Raw genomic sequence first — 25200 nt, forward strand, 5'->3', positions numbered from 1 at the left:
TCGGAAACTGTTTTTTGCACACTAGAGTTATCATTAAAACAATATCCGAGTGCTTCAGAATTTGAACTGTTAGAAGCTGTATTATAAAAAAAAATGTCAAGAAAATAGGTATTTCTTGCGAATGCAACCATTACACAATAATTTCTTGTCATTTCCATCAGAAATAAATATAATATCAGCTCTCTACCAGCTAAGAAGTATTGCTCAACTGTACTATTGAATCAATTCCCCTGTACCTTAGCAGTGCCTTTAGATGTAACCAAGTTTGGGTTTCACTTGAATGAAAGTAAAACAATAAAGCCCCACACCTTATCATGCAGCCAGTGTTACCAGAGAGTTTAATTCCACCCTGCGCAGGCAAGAACTGTAAATAATCTTGTAAATGTTTTATTATTAATTCATCTTGCTGTAAATACGTGCTATTAAGGATAAAGCAAAAACCCATAAACTACAAAATACTCGGAAGAGAACGATTCAACAGAACAATTACAAGTCAACAAAAAAGAGTATGATCCAGCTTTCAGAATTTGATATATTAATGCTTTATGTATGCATATTGATATTCTGCAATTATTTTTTAATACGTACTATTTTACTAATTTTATTTAATTAGTTTTTTTAGAACTCTAGTGTATAATTTTATATTTATATTTGTTTTCATAAAAGCTCAAAGATGCTTCTCATTTTTTATATTTATTTAGAACACATTATTTCTTGTATCATTGTTCTTTGTTGGGTATATTATAAAAAACAATATCTGCAAAACAATACCCGCAATATTCTTTTGTGCAAATTTAAATTATAAATTAATAGAAATAAATAAAAAATATATTTGAATTGAAACTACTGTGGGCCTGGTTCCCTAGTTCCTCTCAAATTTAAAGCAGTATATAACAAAATTAAAGCCATAATTGAATACTTTGCAATTAGAATCAATTTGTAAACTGAAGAATGAATAGTTCGTCATAAGGGTTATAAGGCTATTTTTCTCCTCCTTAGCATACTGCTGTTTTATTCAATGCGCTAACTTAGGCAGTGCTTGCATTTTCTATTTCGCTTTTTAACGCTCACGTTGGTAAAAATTAATTAGTTTTAAAGAAACTGAATGATGAAGTTTCAGATTTTATTGATTCCCTAAACGGTTAAATAATTTTGAAAAAGAACTTTGGAAAAAAAGCTTTTCGTATTTTATTCAAAATTTTTGCATGATTGCTAAAAAAGGAATTTTACTTATAAACCAGCAAAGATAGAACTATAAACATATTTAGGTTTGTTTAAGCCCTTGTTCTGTTGCATCTTTCGCGCCACATTTTTCACGGTCACATTTTTAGTTCTTTACCTCCTACGGTTCGCGAGTAATGAGTGTTTTAGTAAACGGCGTCCCCATACTGCTTTTCCCCTCTCCCGGGGATGTCAACCGCCGAGGGGGGGGGGGGGACGACATGTGTTTTCATAATCACTATAGTGCCTGTAACAATAATCAAAAGTAATTTTACATCAGGTCTTCCATGCATGCTCAAAACCCCTTTCAGATCCTGAACTATACTACGAATAGTGTTCGAGCTTGCTACTGTCATTTTGTTTTTCAGCGCGTTAACAGTACTTAAATAGTTTTAACAAACTGAATAATGATATTTAGGACTTTATTTGAAAAAAAAATCCAAACAATTTTGATTTGAATTTTATTTTGGTGAAAAAAAGTTTGTTTTGCGCATTTTATTCAAAAATTTTGCTTGTTTGCGAATAATGGAATTTTACTCAGAAACCAACAAAGATAGGTCCATAATCATATTTAGCTTTTATGAAGCGCTTGTTTTGTTGCGTCTATTGCCACTTTTTTCAGTGTTTTATCTCAAATAGTTCACGAGTTATGAGTGTTTTAGCAAACGGCTCCCCTCACTGCTTTCCCCCTCCCCCGGGGTTGTCGACCACCCAGTAGGGCGACGACATGTGGTTTCATAATCACCATCGTGCCTGTAACATACCTGCCAAGCCTTCCGGATTTCCCGGAAGTTTTACGGATTTTTATTTCCTTTTCCGTTTTTCCGGTTATGAGCAAAATCTTCCGGATTTTTCACGTTTTGTAGGAAAAAAATTGTATCTTGCCAATTTTGGCGCTAGCGATTCTTTTGTGGAACGTTTTAGGCCAAGTAGCCAAGGAAAGGTTGCCGTAGGAGAATGGCAGAAGAAGTGAGGCAAGATTATGACGGCACGGAGTGATACAGCGCATGACTTCATCGGGATCCAATCAAAGCAAGCGTCGCGCCTGACAACTAGGGGCTCAATTTCGGCGCCGATTATCTTCTCGTTCTTTCAGTTCGAGCTGTTTTTGCTTTGTTCTTTTTTTAAAATGAGTACCAAATGTTATTTCCAAACTTTTAAAGAAAGCAATAAAAGTAATATTTACTAAACGAAAGTAAGTTCAATTGATATGAAATTCATAACTAATATATCGTTAAATAAAAAGAGGATAGGGGTTCTGTTTGATTTTATTTTGCTTTAAAATTTTGTGAATAAAAATAAAAAAATCTTCCGGATTTTTTTTTCTCGGAGGTTGGCAGGTATGCTGTAACAATAATCAGAAATAATATTGCGTCAGCCTTTCCATGTATGCTCAACCCCGTTCAGATCCTGGACTAATATGGAGGTTTTGATTTTTGCATTTAAATGTAGCAACTATGAGTTGTTCAAGCATGCGTAAACTGTCAGTGAATTGAATAAATACATAATATACAAAATATAAAACAAATAAATAAACAATTCATAATGATTTAATGCAATACCATAATCCATACCTCAATGAAAAAAATCTGAGTTGAGAAAGTTTGAGGATTGAGTTTTTGTTTCATCTACAATTCTTTTTAATTTAGCAATCGCTGTAAATTCTACTTTTAATTCTTCTTTCTACTACCCACCCCCTTCTCTTTCACTTACTCTTTTTTGCTTTGGAGGAGAAATAATAGCACCACTGTTCAGTTTGGCTTCTTGAAGTGACTCTTTTTACCTCTCCCCCCCCCCCCTTGTATTATGGGCCAATCAGTGATGCAGCCACTGATCTCAATGCACCTTGCATTTGCTCTGTCCCTCCCTTCCCCCTGTCCCTGACCAAGGCTGGGTATCGTCCTCCATCATTTCTTTTTTCAGGGCTAATCTTCTGCCTACTTTTGTTCTTTTAACAGTGAAGAAAAAAACAAGGTTGTCCATCAAATTTCCGTTGCAGCGAATTTTGAAATTCAAGAAATGGAGGTTTTACATGTGAAATATTCAAGAAATGCAGGGAAAAAGCATGAGAAAAAGAGAATTTTGTCTTTCTCATCCTGTCTGTTACTCATCCTTTTAGCGTTTCTGTTACTGGGTATCATCAAATTTTTCGGTGTCTGTTACTGGGGCGCCGAACTTTCTTCAAAATTCAGCAAACAAATATAGAATTGACTAATTCAGAGGATCCAGAAGCAGCCAAACATTAGATGAGATGCTGTTGCATGGGAGAAAAGTAGTTTTAAAAATCTAAATACATTAAAATACAAAAAAAGAAGTCAGAAAATCCAGTTAACCTAAGAGCGATGTCTTCATCATGTCTGTTACTGGTGCCGTTAACCTATTATTTGAAGTGCTAGGAATCAAGATAAAAAAGTACCTTTACTTAGGTTGAGAAAATTTAAAACTAAATTTAGAGTTCTATACTAAGTAATATCACTGAGAATGAGAAAATATAATCAAGCTTAGTACTGTTATTATTATTATTAATGCACTGTCAAACAGTTCCTTCCTCGTCTACCTCATAAAATGATCAAATTGCTAGTTTTTCCACTTCTAATAATATTTTACTTTAAAAACAAAAGTAACGTCAAAAAAATTTAAATTTTTGATGCAGTAAATTTAAATTTCCTGTTATTGAAATTCAGATATTTTGCTCTTCAAGGCATGAAAAATGGACATTTTAAAATAATACAGATAACATTACACTCTGGCTCTTTATTTGGGATTTATAATAGAGTGCTTTAATTCCACAAAAATATTGACACCATCATGCATTCTTACAAACATTCATACCATATATTCTGTATCGGGGGGGGGGGGGGGGGGAGGCTTGGGTGCTCCTTCGATCCTTTTGTGAAATGAACTCTTTTAAAATGCAATTGTAGATTATCACCTATTTTGTTTTTGAAGGGGGTCGGGGAAATTTTTCTAAATTTTAGTTGCAAAAATGTAGTTTTATACAATCTAAGGAAATCCCGGCAATCTTTCCCAATTGAAGCTTTCAAAACGTAATTTTGGTTGACTTTCATTGACGTTTAAGTCCTGAAAACTAAATTTAAGACAATGTTTAATGATGTTGGCAAGAGGGGTGGAGAGACATTTTCCAAAAAAATTTTGAAGTTAGCTTCTAAACAGCAGGTTTTAGAAGATCTTCAGCAATGTTAGTGGGAGAAGAAGTTTGAGGGCGCTTCTTCCGTAATTTTTTGGGGGCGCCTGGAATTTTTTCAGAGTTGAAGCCATAAAAACAAAAGTATAGACGTTCTTTGGTGGTATATAAGGGGGGGACATCTTAAATTTTTACGAGTTGAAGTCCAAAAACAAAATTTTTGGCAGCTATTTTATAGCATGTAAAATTTTGAAAATTTTGGGGAGGTGGGGGGTCTGACACCCTGACTACCCCCCAGTGCTAGTTACGGACTTGTATAGTATAGCAATTGAAAGAAAGAAAAATACAAAGGGGTAGCTAATAGACCTTTAAAAACCTCTGGTTGTAATCCTTTTAATAGAAAAATGAATTCCATTCTGCTCCAGTTTAACTTTAAGGAGTTTTGAAAAAATGATAAAAAACAAGTGGTGAAATAGCACATCCTTTGAGACAAGTTTGTTGCATGTGAAAAATCGGGTCCTTTTCAGGCATACCATGTTTTTTATATGCTATAGCGGGTCAGCGGGAGCCTTAGTTCTGGCCCCTGAAAATCATTTTAATACTAGGTGTGGTGCTTGGGTAAAACGAGGTTGGACACCCCTGCATTAGTGGGACATAAATGCTATTTTTTTTAAAGGGAGATTATTTTCAGAACTATTTTTTGAATCTGTTGGCTATTTTGGAGACTGTTTTTCATAATCCAGGCCACTAAAGCTACTATTTTTAGTAGTGGAATGCAGTGGCAGCCTTGACATTTGAATAAAATAATCTGTTTTTAAAAATGTTTTACATTTTTTACAGATAATAGTTATACATTATTTTTTTTTGCTTTATTAACTATGTTTCGCTGTATGTAATTTTTTTTCTTAATATTAATTATTTTGGTATATCTTTCTTTTCTCTTAAATGTTTATGAAAAGCTTAAGCAATCATTGCATTTTATGAATTTCCTAAATTTTTTGAGTTTTCTCTAATAATTGAAATTGATGACTATATTGATTAATATTTTTATTTATTTTTTAGTCTACACCTCTTAATAGTGAACCAAGTAGTCCACAATCTCTTTTCTCTTCTAATGTTCCTGAACCGCCACCAAAGCAGCTGAAACCAAAGCTAAAAAAACTTGCACACAGCAGCAATGAAAGCTTGGAATCTCAAACTTCACCATGCATGTTCACCATTCTGCCTCCTGGTTGGAGTCAAGAATCTGACTCTAGTGGAATTGTCTATTACCAGAATGAAGCTAGTAGAAAAAAGGTGATTATAATTCATTCTTTCATAGCTACTTAGCAGTAGTAAGAAAAGTACTCTTTTTCTCAACAAAGTGTGTGTAATGAAATTCTTTTATGACTCGTATGTATCTGTTTTACTTGAAGGATAAATTATGAATGTATCGGAAAAGTATTTTTACATATGCTAAGTCCAGTCATTTTAAAAATCAGATGGAATCAGATGGTGAATTCCATGAAAATCAGGTACTGGATTATAGAAACACCCAGTGGCATAGCTACTGTTTCTGCTGCCTGTGGCGACTGCTCTTTCTGCCCTTTCATTGAGCATTGCCAATAGATTGAAGTATTGAAAGTTATTAAACTTAAAACTGAAAACTTTATTTAGGGAAAAAGAGATGCTGAATCGCTGCCACAAAAAGTATGTCACCCAGGGCAGAATGCCCCCGCCGCCCCCTAGATACACCACTGACCCCCTCCCTCCTAGTTGGGCACCCTGCTTAATTAAGTGACGAATTTGCTCTAAGTAAGGTGTCACTATTTGGGGGAGGGAGGCGCATGCCACAGCCTATGAGGTAGCATGAGATAGACTGGGGCATTGGGAATGGCTCTCTCCACACACACACACACAAAATGAAAATATATCTTCATAAAAACAAAGTCTTATCATATTCAAAAATCGAATTCCAGAATGTTTTGATTGTGAGACGAACAAGCTCACAGTCCGACATTTACAGCCATTTTTCCATTGTAATTTTAGCACCTCAGAGCCAGATGAGACAAAAGTCCAAAATTTGTGGTTTTCAGTTTGTTAGTGCATTGTATGCAGAATCCAGTTCTGCATATGAAGTAATTCTAAAAAAAAATTATTTGTAATTATTTAGCGCATTAAAAGAGCGTGCGTCCCATCTTTTACATGCTCCAGACAACCTTTTTTCCCTCTCTCCTGTAAAATCGTGACTATGTGACTTACGTCGTTCTGACTTCGAGGTATAGATTTGTAGGAATAGATGACGATAGGAAACTTAAGGCGACCAACAGTCAGTTTTGAGATTGCAGACTGAAAAATAGTTTTATGATTTCTGAGTGGCAATGGCACAGCGAGGGGGGATGGTGAAAACAACTTCCAAAGCTATTGGTTTAAACATAACTGCAAATTCTAATACTAGAATTGTTCAAAAAACCCTACAAAAGGTATTTTTCATCAAAAGACCCCCTCCAGAAAGTATTTTTGATCAAAAAAACCCTGTGGAAGGTATTTCTGGCTGCACTAGTGCTGAGTGAAATGAAACATGCAAGGTGTAGCAACAAAATGAGACGTTAACTTTGCATCTGTGCAAGCATAGAACTAGAGGCCTAGTCTCTGCCCAATACGTAAAAATTTAACGCATGCAACGCCCACCCGTGACGTCACTTTTACGTACGCAACAAAATTCGCTAGTCTCTGCCCTTTCTTACCGGACGCAAAAGGCAGCTGCCAAAACGCGAACGTACGGTAAATTAACGCCATGATTTTTCTGGCGTAAACCTTTCGTACGTACGTTTAAGAGTCAAAACAAAGATGGCTGCTGTATTCGCCGCGCAATGAGTTTTATGAAACTTGCTGAACTATTGGAACTTATCGAAAGAAAAGTATTGAAGAATCATCACACGCGTTGGATATTTTTGATGCAAGGTTTGTCAAACTTTATAAATAGATCAAAAGTTAAGTGATTAACGCCACAGAAGTGAAACATTGCTTTCCCTCCTGTATATAGGGTTACCAGCTAATTTGCGAGTACATTCTTCGTCACTGTTCTACAAACACAACATCATTTTTAATTCTTAGCGTTCATTTATATTTATTGATAAGAGTGAAGTAAAAGATCTTGCACCATGGCCCTACGAAATTTGCTGTTGATTTTGTTTGTACAGATTAATTATTTTCCGACAGGTAAGTGGGTCATTCCATTTTAAACCAAGCAATAAAATAAACAAAATTCTCAAGCTGATCGTTTCAGATTTTCAAGAAACTTTGCGAAATCCTACTACTCTCTGACACCTCAAATGTATATAAACTTTAAAAAAAATCTATCTTACACAATTGATCAGTAACTAATGTCTGAGTTTGTTAAACACTATTTTCCCCGCAGTGTTTTGAAATGTTATACCTAACTCAAGTTCTATGGGAGCTTCAGAGTTGCATAATAGCTCATTTTAAAGAAAACTGCATATGCCTTACTTTGATGTGTAACAACACAAATATTTCAGATAAAAATATTTTTTCACAATTTTAAATTTTGACATTGTGTCTCAAAAATTCAGGGTTTTTTTTTTTGTAATGTATTATAATGAATGCATCCCAAATGTTCAGAGTGGGCTCAGAACAGTTGCAACAAATATTGTAGGATAATTTTTACAAAAAATTGGCTTAAAAAAATCCTGACTAGTGTTATGCCGGATGTCCGAGGGAAGATAAAGATGTGTATCCTTATCTGTTTTTTCCAGATCTTAAACAAATCTTTTATATTCTTAAATTTCAACACATATTTGAATTCTAAATATAGATAGGCATGAAACACTCTTAAATTCTATGTAAGTTAAGTGTTTTCATTTTGTTAAATAAGGTATCATTTCAGAAATTGAAAAAGTTAATTTTTAAACCCCGACTCTATTAGGAAAGAGATAATAAGTTTGACATGTATATTTGTGTGTGTTTGTGGAATCGTAGCTTCCAAACAGATGAAACGATTTTGTTCATTCTTTTTTATGCTCAAAAAGTGACTTGACCTTTGTGTTCTTAGCTTGGTCTCATCTTTGTAACACTAATTACCCAGGGGTGTCCACCTCTTCCCCAAATACAACAGAGAAAAATACCCTTGAAAACAACCTTCCTAAAATTTTCAATGCCGTAGTCTGACCTTCCCTTGGTGGACACCTATGAATTAATGAAGATATTAATTAAAAACCAACGTAGTGTTTTTCGCAGTTTGAACAGTGAGATCATATATGTGCGTTTAAATATTGGGACTAGTTGAAAGAATGAAATTTTCTGCGTTGAATATTTGTTAGGAATTTCCAAGTAGGAGTTATAATCTTGTTTACACAATAAAAGAAAATTTTGAGTTCAATGTTAAACCTTTATGCTTGCGAGTAATAGCAATTTCTTTGTTGCTCCACGATTTAAAATTTATCTACTTTCAGTTTCTGGCGTGTACTGACCCACAAGTAGTTCTCACGGATCTAGACACTAGTGATCCCTATCCGCAGATCTGAACTTTTAACGATCCAGCACATCACTAGTTATAATTTTTTTTTTTTTTTTTTTAACTACAGAGCTGTACAATAGCGCATTTTAAAGATAATTTCATTATCTTTCATCTCTGATTTGTAAGTTAAACATTTTTTTATTCCAATAATTTTAAAATTATGTACTTTTTAAAATTTTGTTGTAGTCCCACTCTGAAAATGTTTGGCCCTATTCACTAAAATACAGTAAAAATCATGCTCTTTTTTATAAAATGACACTATTCTCAATTTTTTTTAATTTGAAAATTTTAGGAAAGAGAATTTTTTTCCGAAAAGTTTAAGTTACACATTCAACTGAAGTGCATGTCTTTCTCTTCAAAGTGAGTTATAATACAGCTCTGTAGCTCTCATAAAGATTGAATTATAAAATTTTACTCACTGCCAGCAAGTTAGAAAGAAGTGCTGTGCTTTTTAACAACTTTCAGAAATTAATTACTAATCATGTATGAAAGTTTTTTAAAAATTATATACAGTAAAACCCTTCTAATACAGACACTAATGTGACAATTTTTTTGTCGGCAATAGAGGGATGTCCGCAGGACAGAGATTTAACAATGTTATTTTCTTTGAAATCGGAGAATAAAATATTGTTCACATCAGTGAGGTGGCCGTTTGGAGGGGTTTTACTGTTACATTTAAGATGTCAGAGAGTAGGGCTTCTGAAACTTTCATGAAATTTGAGACGGTCAGGTTGAGAATTTTATTTATTTATAGGTTTGATATATGATCCATTTGCGTGTCGAATAATATTAATTTGTACAAATAAAATAAACAACAATGTTTCTAGGGCCAAGCTGCAAGATCTTTTACTTCACTCCCATCAGTAAATATAAATGAATACCAGGAATTAAAAATGATGTTGTGTTTGCCGAATGATGAGGGAAATTAGTTGGTAATCCCATAATGATGAATGAGCAAATGAGCTGGTAATATTGCTGACGGAAAGCAATGTTTCATTGCTGTGAGGTTAATCTGAACATTTTGGTCAGAAAAAAAGTTTGACAAACTTTGCATCTAAACTATTCAACACATTGTATAAGACTCCTGAAATACTTGTCTTTTGATGCATTCCAATATTTCTGCTTCTTTTTGTTGAACACTCAAAGCAGCAAATTCATCACTCAGCAGCCATCATAGACTTTGCACATAATAGCTGTAAGCTCAGGTACACATGTATTCTTCCGTAGGACCCCCTTAAGCTACAGTAGGGTCTCATTTCACAATTTTCCATGGGTGGGGGGGGGGTCTAAAGATTTGTGCGCAATAGATTATATAGGAAGAAAACAAACTGCGTACACACAATAATGCCAAATTTGATTGTTTCTAAAATTCAGAGGGTTCCCTTACCACCCAATTGATGAATCTGGAATTCCTGTTCTTCACTATACATATCATCATTCCCATAATATACATCGCAAAATTTTACACAGTTGCGGAACCAATAAATGAACATTTACATCAATGTTCATTGTTGTTTCTTCAATATGCACTTTATTTGTATACCTTCGGCTGATTTCAAACAAATTTCTTTATTTAAGCTGTCATTTTATTATAAAAAGGAATATTAAAACATATTCTGTACAAACTGCAGTATAGTTGTAATGGAATTTTAGAGGCACTGCCCCCTGCTCGTTTGGCTCGCCAACCCCAGGTTGCCACCTGTGGGCGCTCCAAGCCACTTGCAGCAGGTGACTATTAATGATTTTAGGGGTGTCGAGACATCCCAGAATATCCTCAGGAATGGAAGCCCCTAAAGGTTTAGAGGGGCGTTAAAGAGTGGAAATGCCTTTCCCTATTTGCCCTGTATCCAGTGGTACAGGTAGACACGGCCAATCCGGAGAAGATAGACACAGAAATAAATAGTTTAGACTAGGGGGCCCGACTCCCCTGCTCGCTTTGCACGCCATCCCGTTTGCCATCCGCCTCAAAGATTTTATGCTTTTTAGGGTATCATGACATCCTTGGATATCCTCAAGACATAACTGGATATCTGGCCCCTCAAGGTTTAGAGGGGTGAGACAGGGTGCAATAAATACAGAGATTAACAACCCATATCCAAAGGTGGGGTGTGTTGGCCGGATTCGTAAGGTGTCAGACTCTTAACTCAGGGGTGCCCACCTGGAAGGGGTCATGGTACAGACTGCGCCAATAGAATTTCTAAGGGAAGGGGGGGAGAAGAAAATTGAGAGGTATTTTTTGGGGGGTGCTTTTGCTCTTGGGGGAGGACCCCTGCTTACCCGAAGGGTCCAAGGTCCGATGCCAGCCGGTCAAAGATCTTCCATGTTTGTTAATGGTGACTGGGGCAAGTTAAATATGTCGCAGTCAAAGTCCTTCAAAGAATTAATACCTCTGGGAGTGCTAGACCAGAGATTACTCGTCTTCTGACCTGGATCAAAAAACAGCTGTCTTCAGGTCCCCATCCAACAGTTTAGAACAAAAATGGTAGGTACGGGGAATCCTAGAGTGTGATGTATTCAACAGTACCAGTATTGACTTGGCAGACATTTCCAGTTCAGAGGAGATGCGGTTAGGGACAGGCAGTCACAGAAATTAATATTATCGACTATTAGATAATCTGTTATGCAAATTGTTCTGAATGATGTTTTAATTTTCAAACTACAAATAGAAAGAAATTCACGAAAAAACATTTTAGCAATTATTTTTCTTTTTGTAATTGCATATGTAAAGCCTAATAAATACAAATTAAATTTCATTCATTGGATATTTAAAGAGAGATGGGTTTCTAAACTCCTTGGGCCTGGGCTCAGTTAGCCCCCGCTCCAGATCTACTTACCTGCAGCGCGGGGCGGCTCACTATACTAAATGGGCCCCCGGCTTTAAGTGGCTTAGAACTCCAGTAGCCAGTTAGGGGCTCTGCTAATTTTTTGCCAGGGGGGGCCTAAAATTTATAGATCAGAGCCAGACAAGGGTGTCACCATCTCAACATGGAAGGGGAGGGCAGGCCCAGGAAAGTCCCAATGCAAAGTCGTTGTGACCTCCCAAAATTTTCCTTATTCGATAAATTTTTTTGCCGCTTCAGCAAAATTAGGAGTTTTATTAGGTAAAATTATCCTCATTCAGCGACAATATTTGTGGCATTCCATTCGGCAAATAATTGAAGACTTTTTTTCCTCCCAAAGATTAAAGTTCAGTGTCCTCCTGGGCAGGGCCATAATTTGGACAGTTTGGGGACTGGTCTTTTAGCCCCCCGCCTCCCCCTAAGATTTTGGAAGCAATGCAATTCTAAAATGATAGCAGTATTAACTCAACACCAGTAATTTTTCTTTTTTAATGTACTTGGAAGAAGATGTATACACTTTCAAACTCCCATTGACAAATGCCCCCCCCCCCCCCCCCCGGTGAATATGTCCATGGTGCCAGAAATGCCTGTTTTTTATTTGAGAGTTGGCACAAAAGTACTTTGAGCCAAATTCTTAAAAAATATTATAGTGTTAAAGCTATTTTGATAATTTACAAAACAATTCAAAATAATGTTTCAAAGAATGATATTTCGCTACATTAGGAATATTTTGTAATTTCATTATCATATTGACAGATCAATGAAGAAATATTAAAAATGAATTTAATTTGAACCTTCCATTGCTTTGTTTTCTTTGCTGGTTGATATTTTAAATTTTAGGAATTTGTTACTGAATGCTCCAAAAAAAAAAAAAATGGTAAAAACTCCAACAAAAATGCTTTTTTTTATTATCATTATGATTCTTAGGTCAAAAGGTTCTTCTTTTGTGCCCCTTTTCTTCTGATTTGGGTACCCGAGTGGTATAAGTAATAACAAGAAATTTTTTTTCCATCTTTCTATGATTGAGAGCAGACGTCAAAAGGAGAATCAAAACAAAACAACTGAGGCTAGCCTCGTCTCCTGAGCGTTCTCATGTCAACGATTCTAATTTTCCATTGGCTTACAGAGACAGGAAGAAAGGCGTGGTTTAATGCTTACCGTACGTTCGTTATCCCAGTGAGTATTAACGAACTTCCGGTATTTTTGGGCAGAGACTACCGCAGTTACCGTACGTACGGTGAGTGCGTAAGTTGCTAGCGTCCGATACGATGTGCTCGTGCGATGACGTCACGATTAACGTATGCTATTTACGTATGGGCAGAGACTAGACCTCCTAGTGTGAATATTTTGAAATCGAACATTATGAACAAACAGAATATAGAGTGATGTAACAATCTAAAAAATGACTGCCATAGTTTTCCCCAATATGTGCTTGATTGGTTATTTTTCTTGAAAACTTCTAGTATGACAATTAAAATCATTTCATTGCAAAATTGATATTTTAGATATTTTTCTAATGAACAGGAAGTTTTAATTGGGTGCCCAACACCCAAGAGCAATGTCTCTCCTATCACAAAGGCCTCCCCCCCCCACACACAGTGAGAACCTACCAAAAAAAGAGGAAGCTATCCTAAAAATCCCCTTTCCCAACTAAAAATTTCAATGGCTCAGTGACACAAATTTCAATACTCCACGACACCCCCCCCCCCCCTCCAGTGGCGTACCTACTGTTTCTGCCACCTGGGGCTGCTCCTCTATTTGCCGTCTTTCATTGAGCATTGCTAATAGATTTAACCATCAAAAATTATTGAACTTAAAATTGAAAACTTAAAAGAGATGTTGAATTGCCACTCCAAAAAGTATGCTACCCGGGGCAGCTCGCCCCCTCTGCCCTACCCTAGCTACAGCACTGGAAACACCTAGTATGATGGGTGCAGTTTTCTTCTCCATTTCATTCCATTCCATTTGTAGAAATAAGAAACCCAATGAATATTGACCTATCACAATTCGTGATTGTGAAACATAATTTGAATTCAAGAGGTCAAAATTCATGTGAATGCCAGTGACTGGATGCTGTGTGTTGCATGCTCGATGATGTCTTTTGCATGTTTCTTTCTCGCTCTCTCTTTTTTTTTTACTTTCACACATTTGTATACCCCATTGGTAAAATAAAATATCAGACTATTAGTTTAAAAAATCACACTTGAAATGCCAATATCTTACAAAATTTGTCTGTGTTTGATTTTTGTATATATTTCATTAATACTTGCATATTAGTTCTCATAACATTTTCTGCATTCATGATAGTGTAGGAGGTTTTTTTTTTAAGTGTAAAACAAGGATTTTATGATACAAAATGCATTGATTTGGTGGTTATTAATTTTTGCACCCAAATAACTTCCAACAGCATTATATTTTTACAAATACAATTCATGTAATAAAAGTAAAATCAACACTGTTAAAAGGCACACAATTACAAAATAATGTCGGACACATGTTTCAGGGTTACAAGGATATCTTTTATTCATTGCAAATACTTAAGGATGTAAAGGCACCCGATCCAGCAAGCACCAATTTTTGTTGGAATTTCATTTGCATTGCATTTATTGCATGTCTTTACCATCATATGCTCACATATTTTTGCATTGAAAAAAGTGATTGAAAATTTAATTGTGTGTAACCCCAAAACATGAGTCTGCAAATTTTTACCAAGTTGTGCCTTTTAATGTTGTTGAAGTTACTTGTGTTTTTAGTACAAAGGTGTTTAGTTATTTTTCAATGCTTCAAATGCTCCAAAACATGCCTTGTCGCTTTCAAGAAAATATTTCAGATTTGAAGCCAATCTTTATTTTATTTCATCATCACTCAAATCAGATTGAGTGAATCTAGATTTTGTTCTGCCATTTTGTTTAGTAAGTTATTTTTTAAGGAGTTTGAAGCACGCATTTTAATAAATGTACTGTCATTCATCAATCTTTTTAAAAGCAGGATTAAAGCACCATATTATTTCTAGGCAATCTAGCCAACTGTATTTGAAATTCATGATAGCAGAAAATAATCAATATTTTAGCTTTTAATGAGTTCCATATATATATATATATATATATATATATATATATATTCCATTTCACTCCTCTTTTAAAGAACTACTTAATTGACTTAGGTGTTATTTCTGTATCAAAATGTTTTTTAGCAAAACCTTTGTAATGGAAATAAGATTTACTGGATGCTATTTTTTTTAATTGCATTTCTGAAAATCAACAGAATGAGAATTTCTATTGTAAGAAAAAAACTTTTCCTGATTAATAACATAAAGTCAAGTTCTAAGTTCTAGGCCTGAATTTTGTGAAAATTAATGAAAAATATTTTTTGAAAACTTTGATTTTTGTGTGTACATTTTATAAGGATTTAAATGAAGTTTCTCAGTATATGCCCCAATAGATTAATAAAGCTGTACAATATGCCAATAACTTCATAAAATTTTATGCACTTATTATAAGTACTAAATTTTTATTTGAAAGCATATTCGGGGATATTGTTTAACTTTACCTCAACTGTCATAAAATATTTAAAAAATGAATTTTTCAAATATTTTCCTATTTAATTATTGCTAATATAGTAGAATATGACAGATCCCTTCTTTCTTAAGCATTCAATGTAAAATCCCTGCTGCAAAATATAGAATCCTTGTAATAAGATTAATATTACCAGTTATTATTTGTAATTAGTGGTCAAGGTTTAAAATTTGAAATCCAGTTGTATTGCAGCCTGAATATATTTTTGTAATTCTTTTGAAGTGGTTCCCAAACTTTTTGGCATTACTTTTTTTTTCATCCAGCCCAAACCTAAGTAAAGGTATGACCAATCATAACTAACAGATTTCTTTTCCTGGCCCTCAAAAGCAATGGTGCACTCCTTCAAATGTTATGGAACAACTCTCCCCCTAAAATGAGCTCAAAATCCCTCTATAATCAGTTTGCTACTTAAACTGGTTTAGGGATTTAGTTTTTAGCTAATAAATAACTTTAATCTTTCAAAAAATGCCTATCATATTGTACTCTCCCGATCGTTTTGAGGGGGGAAAAAAACTTGGTTATAAAAAACTGAATGGAAACTTGAAATTCATGCAAAAGAATTCTTGGCTCATTTATAAGGACTGAACATTTTGAAAGTTGTTTATTTCTGCATGCTGACCCAACCGATACTGGTCTTCCCGTGTAAACATTAAGGGTGCTCTTCACTGAGAGTCTGAAAGCTTCGGATCCAATGCTAACCTACGGGGAAAGTTGAATGTTATTTTACAAAATTCCTTTGAAGTTTTCGAGTCAATTTTTTTTCTGAGTATTTTTCAAGCCTATGTCTGTGTATTTTAGTTTTTACTTTTTTGATACGTCAATTCTTCGATTTTTTAAAATTCGAGAAAAAATGAATTTCTTCGAAAACAAGGTACTGTTGGACTTTCGCTCTGTAAAAAAACTGCAAATCGTGCTATCGAAATTTTAAGAACGCCCCAACACGCAAAATATTTCTAGCTCTCTTTTGAGACTAAGTTTGAAATGATGCGACCATTTCTAAAAATATATCGGAGTTCCAACCATCTGAAATATTTTCGAAAAAGCTCAATTTCTCTACTAAGCCACGCCTTTCACCGGTTCCTCCTTTCTTGAGGGGAAAAACCGGGTGAGGTGTATAAGATTTACAATCATTATCGCAAACGACCGTTTCCATTTACTACTCCCCTCTTTTCCGGAGGCATTTTTCAGTGAAGGAATGAATGAGTGCTTTTGAAAGTGAATCCACATGCTTGGAAACATCTTCACGATTTGATTTGTGTTTAGAAAGGACATAGTTTTTAAAGAGTGCTTCTGAGATAATTCTTGTGAATTCTTGTGTTAAATGACCTCCTGAATCCAAATATGACCACCTTTTTCCATTCACACGTCCCGCTTTTTTGGAAATGTCGGCCACAATTTTTTTCAGTTTTTGACAGTTTCATAGCCATTATTTTTATTTGGAGGGGAAAGGATCGTTATATTATACATTAATGCTTTTCTAGGGAGGCTAGAGAGGTGCTAAGTTTGTACGCAAGAACATATGGAGGAAATTGGTTAACTCATGGGGGGTATTACCACTTATTATATTTTTAAAATCATCAAAACCCATCCTTTTTTCTAGGGGTTTGTTTTACAATTTTTCCCTTATTTTTTGGCATGAAACCAGAGTATAGGACTCACACCTATAAACCCTATATCCGAAAAAAAGAAAAAAAAAATTCACATTGTAAATTTAAAAAAAAGGAAGTATCGCATTTTGCGCAAGTTGCATCGCAGACCTTCAGTGAAGAACCTTTCCGTGTTATTGAAATTAATTCACGGATATAATTAAGATTAAAATGATCTTAAGTATGCTTATAATATAGCATTAATGAATATTTCTATTTCTGGGGATGCACTACCCCCATTACTTTTCACTACATCAAGAAGGCATAAACAATGGAGCTGGTGCATCCAAAGAAAGATAAATATGTATATTAATGCTACTTTATAAGCAAATTTAAGGATGCTTTTCACTGAGAGTCTGAAAGCCTACGGATCCAATGTTAACCTGCGGGGAAAGTTGGATGAAGGTTTTACAAATTCCTTTGAAGTTTTCATGTTAATTTTTTTCCGAGTATTTTTCAAGCCTCTATCTGTGTCGTCTACTTTTTGCTTTTTTGAAATATCCATTCTTTGATTGTTTAAAATTCGAGAAAAAATGAATTTCGTTGAAAAAGGTGGTAGGTACTGTTTGACATTTTGCTCCATAAAAAATCTGGCAAAATATTTCCAGCACTCTTTTGAGACATTGTTCGAAATAATGCGACCATTTCTTTAAAAAAAAAAAAAAAAAAAAAAAAAAAAAAAAAAAAAAAAAAACGGGGTCCAAAACCGTATTCCAGATACTTACTAGATATTTGGAATCTATTTTTGTCTATATTATACTATGTTACTACAAATGTAAACGCATAAAATGCTTTCCACAGCTCAACAAACATTTTCGAAAATAATTTCTCGAGCCAAACTCGTAAAAAATTCTTTACAAGGTATGTACACATTGATCATGTAATTCATAATACAGTGAAATCCAGTAACAATGAACTTCAAAATCGGGACTGAAAACTTATTTGGTTGAAACGGGTATTTCGTTATACTGATATACGTTGTAACAGGATTTCACTGAATTTTTCTTTTGAAAACTTTCTAAGGAGAAAAATTATACATACCTGCATTTCTTTAAAGCATGAATGAGTATGAAAAAATTGTTTTAAAGCAGGGGTGGGTTCCCAGGATCGTGACTCCAAATGGGGTCGTGTAGCGTTTCATATTCGGTCGAAACATTATTCCTACCACAGTATAGTTGGGGGTGGATCGAATCTAACATAGCAGTTTTGTAATGTAGGATCTAACGTAGCTTTCACAATGTTGCCAGGTTAGGTCCACACCTAGCGATACTTTACTGACATGTAGGCTACGGGATCACAGGTCCTTTACTTGGTCAAAAAAGGGTCGCAACGTGCAAAAGATTGCGAACCACTGGTTTAAATTTACAGAAAATTAGAGAACTGATGGGGAAGGGGGAGAACACTGACCATTTTGTTTTTAATTGGATGAATACACAATGTTCTAAGAATCTTTCGATAGTCGTGTTACACTGAAATTTTCATAAGCTCAGACAAATAATTTGTCTGACGTGTAAAACATTTCCTTGAAACCTAAGGTTTTTCAATTTTAGCCGGTCTTTATCAATATATATTTGTGTGTATGCACTGTGCAGTCGCGCCTGTTCATAGTGAAGTCTAAGGAACCGAATAACAATTTCGTTTATAGCCTCAATTTCGCTATAAAAAGGTAAACAACAAGAAGGGAACTGAACCATAAATACAATATATACGGTTTGAATATTAGTATGAAAAACCAAATTTCTAGTTGAATTTTAATTCAAAGTGTCAAAGGTCAAAGTTTTTTAATATCCTGGATAAAAAAAAAATACATAGCCACAAGTTTTCAATCAAGCAATGCATTTTCTACATTTATAATTTACATCTTTTACTTGTGCTTTTAAGACGTTGTTTTTGACTTTTATCTATTTCTTGCACAAAGCTCATGCTTTTTAAAGTGCATATTTTATTTACAATTTACACATTTAAAAATTGAAGATATTTTGGAACACCCGATTTAAAATGGTGTTAAAGCTTCATTGAAACATTATCACTACTTAATATTATTCATAAATGGGGGAAAAAAATTCAAAAAAAAAATTAATACCAAACAGAAAAGAAAGAAACATTTAGCATCCAGCCCATAGCATTCATTTGAATTTTGACGTCTTGAATTTAAATTATGTTTTTCGCAATCACGAATTGCGGCAGGACCCTACTCATTGGGTTTCTTATTTCTACAAATGGTTCCTATCCGAATCATATTCGTAAAAGTCATGATTTGAATACAAGACGTCTACATTCAAATGAATTCCAGGGGCTGGATGCTGGACGTTGTTGACTGAATGCTGTTTTTGTCTGAAAAGTATTGTGTAAAATCGAGAGGGTCGGGAATAAGTAAAGTCGATAGCGGGGGACATTAACTTCACCGCCCAGGAGGAGGGACATGCTCGCGAAGACACGTGGAACAGACGAGTTTGCATTAAAAGCATAGAAAAATAAAGTCAGAAAAACATCAACTACGGACAAGTGAAAACAATAACCAACTGTGATCGCTCAAAAAAAGAATATATTTGGTCTTGGTCAAGCAATAATAAGGTATTCGAGGGCGAATGATTGGTATTAGTCTCACGCAACTTTGCGAACATCTCTCAACTTTTGTTGATTTTAAATGGTAACATTTATTGACATAGAAATTACACTATTTTAATGTACAAACGTGCAAATTAAATTACACTTGTTTCGGGGTTACTAAGAACATCTTTATCAATAGAGATAGATACATGTGTTTATGTCTTTTACATCATTCAAAAAGTTTTTATTGGGCCTGACAGATTTCTCTTCCACGTTCTAGAGTTATTTGAGTTACCCTAATTTTGCTAACAGTTTAAAATTTCCCCAGGAAGTCGAGAAGAGATCAAAAAAAGAAAAATTAGTAAAATAAGAGCAATAAATGTTAGTACACTCAACAATTTATAAATTCTGCTTCATGAATACTTTTATACAAAAAGAGAAAAATTAAATTGAAATATTTTCAAAATTTAAAGGATAGTATACTAATGTGTGTGATTTGCAAATGTCGGATTATATTTTCAATTCTGATATTTTTTTCTGACTATAAATTACGTATGTAAGACATTGTTCACGTTCTTACGAGCAAACAATTGACGTAAGTAGGGAATATTCCACGTAATTGTTACGATTGTTTGATTGATTGCAATAGTTTGCATCAATGAAAGCTTGATTGAGTGCAGCTATCAAGTTTATATATATATATATGTATATATATATATATATATAATCATATCCTAACGCAAAAAATTGAATTCTTTAATTAAACTTCAGACAAGAAACGAATTAGCTTTGTGAACGAAATAAGATTCGGACTTGATAATTGAAAACATTGTTTAAAAAAAAATAAGACAACCGTTTTTCCTGTTCAATTTATGATAAATTTTCATTTCATTCATCAATTTTTCATGAATATAAAATCTGCGAACGCATATCCAAAAAAAAAAAAAAAAACTTTGTTTAAAAATTACCGCAGACTCTTTGGTACTGACTTTATTTTCTGTTCTGTTCAACCTTCGCGTCGGTGCTGTTCAAGTGGGGTTTCGGCCACCAGCTAATTTCCTTGATTGCTCTTCACGACGGGGGTCATTTAGGGGTTCCTTTCCCTCCAGAACAATGACAGCTGTGACAGGTCACGTGTTCCTGCCTTACATCGATTACCGTCCACTCCATTGGCCGTTGAAGTGTCAATCACTTGATTCAGGTTCACGCCCGTCGTTCAAGGAAGAAAGTCATTTACACCCTAACTTCAATGTTTTCCCTCACTGAAGAGCAGCCTTAAGGTCATACAAATTACTTGTCAAAGGTTTTTTTTCTTTTAATTGAGCTTATTTTGTATTTCAAAATGTGTTGCATATTTTTTCTACTGTCCTCTTTTCTTCCCTTTAAATTAGTGTTTTTACATTTCCTTTTATGTTTTGTTGTTTAAATCACTTTACTTTATTAATTATATCATTTCTGTAAATGTCCATATCATTTTCCCATAAAGTTCCGACAGATTAGTGTAGTGGTTAGATGCAGCCCTCTTAAGGCGCAGATTAAAACGTAGCGCAAGTTGATGGATTGTAAAAAAGCAGTCCAAAACTTTGTACTATGGAATGAGTAAAAATGACAAAAACCTGCATAAAGTACAAATAGAGTAATAAAATAGAGTTAAAAACTCAGCGAACAGCTGTTTTGGGGCTGTTCATATGCAAGCCCTTCATCAGTGCAAAAAAGAAGAACGAAAAGTCCACACAATGTAGACCGAATGACAAATGAACAAAAAATGGAAGGAAGCAAAGTAAATAAACATGGAAACTGGAAACACATGCGTCACAGAACAGCAACGACACCTATAGTGCGGAAAAACGTCACAAACAGAAAAAAGTTTTTAAAGATAAGACTTCCAAACACCTGGGAAAGGAGGAGTACTCGACAAATCATTAACTATTGAAGCAGAATTTTTCCAAATGTAATAGGATTCCCAAAAATCTAAATCATAAATCGAGGAACACCCATGAATAACCTTGGCAGAAGAAAAATCGAAAATATGATTGAAAGACCAAGTGTTATGCAATCAAAGAACGTTTTAAATCTTGCTTCTTGACATAATTGACATAATTAAACGAATTTTCACTAGTAAAAATATGTAGACTGGCAAATATGAGAAAAAAAAAAAAAAAAACAAAACAAAAACTTGCAGAAGAAAGAACACACACAGAGATTAAAGATGAAAGGAACAAAATGTTAATTAGCTTTTTCTGTTTAGTGGACCTTAAAATGGCAGAAAGGAGCAAGTAAAGAAGAGCCATAAGTAAAATAGCAAAAGAAAAGTACAGCACATAAGAGTGATAAGGAAAATAAATATGTTTACTTAAAAAATATATATATACAGTGCAAGGACCAAGTAACAAAAATAGTTCATGCAAAGAAAAAAATTTTTTAAGTGCCACAGATATACTGATTGCAGAAGTGACTTCATACAAATCATGAATCAATTTCATCTGAAAAATTCTGATAGTTACTGGCTACTATCAATAATTAGCCTAATCTTTAAAAAGAAAAAAAGAGCTAATGTTTGCATAGAATGTATTTGAAGTGATTGTGCAGGAAAAAACAAGGATTAGTAGTTGTGTTGCAGTAAACTGTAAAATATAGACATTTGTGGTTGTGATTTAAAATATTCAAAAGTTTAAATAATGCTCAAGTATAATTAATTACAAGCAGAATTATCATCATCTAAGCTACAGTTTTAGGTTACTAGCAGAGATGGGAAAGCATATGAGAATTTTATTTTTTATAATTTTTTTCTTTTTTTCGATAATAATCTCATAACTACAATTTATACACTTAAAAAACGAAGATTTGTACCTTTTATTGGTCTAATGTTGCTAACAATCATGAGAATGCTCACAAATTTTTGTAGAAGCACTAATGTTTTTAAAACAGCTTTCATGCATCTGTGGAAATGATGTTGGAGAAACAAGAGGAAGAGCTTCCTCTCAACTTCCTTCCTCTCAAAAACTTTTGCCAGTGCTTCCTGTTGCATTTCCTACACTTTAATGGCTTTGCTTTCTCTAATCAACTTGAAGCTAAGTTATAATAACACTGACTATGAAAAGTGAAGATAATTCTGATAGTGATTCTGAACTGTATGGTACTCCTCAAGAATTTCCTTGTATTTTTTCTATAAATGAAGTATTTACTGAGGTATTTTGATTGTGTTTTTCTAATGGAATAAGTGCTTTGAACATGTAAAATGACCTTTTAATTTTTAGCAATTTTTTTCTATAGTGGTTTTCCTCTTTGGATGACAATGGAAGAACTTATTTTTATGATGAAGACAGTAGTGAGTCTGTTTGGGAGTTACCAGATTTATCAACTGTATCAGACACTGAGGTATTGTGTAATTCCAATTTTTTTTTCTTGTTTTTTAATGCTTGTTATAAATTTATATAAAAAAGAGTGGAATCAAGAAAGAAAATGAAATATAACATTAGACAAAATATATACTTTTATACATTATTATTTTAACTGCATCTCTTGTGGTCAAGGACTGGGGATCATCTCAAGGTTTGTCCCTACCCTCGGGGAGTAATCCCCTGATGAGGCCCCAGGGTGTTTTGGGATTTTTATTCAATTTTACGTTCCTTATTATTCAAATTTTATATTGCTATTTAATATATGTATACACAGTATAACCTTGATTTAACGATTGTCAAGGGACTGAAAAAAGTTATTTTTGAATCAAAGATATGGTTAAATCAAGGGGAATATACGTTCAATGCAGTTAAATCCAGACCAGTGAAATGTTTCATTAAATTGAGGAAATCATTAAATCAGGTATCGCTAAATCGAAGTTATGCTGTCTATATATATTGAAAACATATTAAAGAGGAAAAAATTAGAATACTATAAACCACAAGCCCAAAGATGCACAAAGCAGCTAAACAAATAAGCCAGGTAAATATAAACATCAATAAAACAACAAGCAGACAATGTTACAACATAGATAAATGACAGAGATGAAGCCAGTACTCCTCAGCAGTGGAAACTTCATCCTATGGTCGAAAGACCAAAAAATTATACTAAAACTAAACGTAGGATGTTCTGTTCCGAAAAAGCTAACATTCAGGATTACATTTGGCTAAACACACCACATGTGATAAATGAATGCAGATTTTTGGAACTAGGAACCTAAAACTATGCACTGGGGTTTCGACTCGGACATTAGAAGCCAAGGCTATCAATAATGTCCCTCCACGGTACCGCCAGCGAAAAATCAAAAGTCTTAACTATGTGTCCGGGTGCAAATTCAAATCCGTAATCGTCAGTTTAATTTTCCTACCAGTCGATAAAAATAAAATTAAAACAAAACCAATTGAATAAAAGGACCATCCAATAAATCAGTTTCAAAAACATTCCAGGTTCTAAAAAACACATTTCAAAAAATATCATCAACAGAAGTCCAATCCCATGATTTCCTCCAGAAAATTCATATACGTGAACAGTTAGATGGCTACAGGGTCATTCCATACGAAATGAGAAAAATTCGCAAAAAAGTGGTGGCCGTATGGTAACAGATTTTTATGAAATTTGGTATACAGGTTCCTTTTATGCCTATATAAAAATATCTAAAATATTTCTGCTTAAAATTTTTTATTTTAATAGTTACATGCGATTGAAAATTGGTCAAATTGAACAGCATTCTCATAAATGCTAAATATTGCATTTTTGAAGGCTTGTATCTTATTAACTATTTAATGAAAACATAAAAATTATATGTTGTTGCAATCTATGGAGTAGGGTAATTAATCTGATGTAAGTAAAATTTTGAAAGTTATTATAGTTAACTTTTAACAGAGTTTCAAAAACTGAAAATATTTCAATTTTCTCATAATTAAGCATTTTATTTTTGAATCTCAATCTTTAAGGAATGCATTAGCTTTGATGAAATTAATGCCCAATAATGTGCTAAGTATCAAAAAAGAAATACCTTACTTTTGAAGTTGTGTTTCAACTCCTTTGTCTTCAAAATCAGTTTTAAACTTAGTGCCATTTTGTAAAATGATGATTTTCCCCTTCACATAGACACAAAAATTCAAATGAGGAAGAATTCAGACAACTTCAAAATTTTACAAGAATATAGAGCTGTGTTTCTACTATTTGCTTGAAGAAACTCCAAATTGGTTTTTGATTTCCGAACATAAAATAAAATTCAGAAAAATGGCATTTTCTTTGTGTTTTATGGGTCAATCTCTACAGGTTCGATGGATGGGTGCGCTCGACCATCTGTAATTTTTTTTGAAATTCATATCCCTAAAAGCTGGATATGAAAGATGTTTAAAACCACTTTTATTTTTTCTCTCAACTGGACCTTTGATTTTTTAGAGGTCATCAAAAGTGATTTTCGTAGTCAAAAATGGTACTTTTTGATCTTTGCATTTTGGCCAAAATCTATTTGAATTACATTTATAACAATAACTTTAACGCTTTGATGTTAAAGTGCATAAATTGATAATCTTACATGCTGAGTAACGTAGCTGTAAGTTTATAATTAAAATAACGGCAACAGGTTCAAATTCAGGGTCCAATGTAAAAATGTTACTCATTTCAAAGGGGGATAACTTGCGTAGGGGACAGAAACACAAGATGAAATACGGCAAAAACTAATCACTGCAACCATGCTAAAAAAATATGTAACTTTTGCTGTGTGTTTGTGCACCCT

At 34.0% G+C, this 25200-nt stretch overlaps 1 protein-coding gene across 1 annotated transcript in view; it reads left to right on the top strand.

The window, feature by feature from the left end:
- LOC129218414 (rho GTPase-activating protein 27-like) overlaps window positions 1–25200 on the top strand; it is a 102097-nt gene that overhangs the window by 25178 nt on the left and 51719 nt on the right. The window contains exons 4-5 of the mRNA XM_054852668.1: window positions 5429–5662; window positions 22767–22871. Of these exons, the coding sequence (XP_054708643.1) occupies window positions 5429–5662; window positions 22767–22871 (339 nt within the window). The remainder of the gene's footprint in view (window positions 1–5428; window positions 5663–22766; window positions 22872–25200) is intronic.

This window comes from Uloborus diversus, chromosome 3, assembly GCF_026930045.1.
Source record: "Uloborus diversus isolate 005 chromosome 3, Udiv.v.3.1, whole genome shotgun sequence".
NCBI classification, from domain to species: Eukaryota; Metazoa; Arthropoda; class Arachnida; order Araneae; family Uloboridae; genus Uloborus; species Uloborus diversus.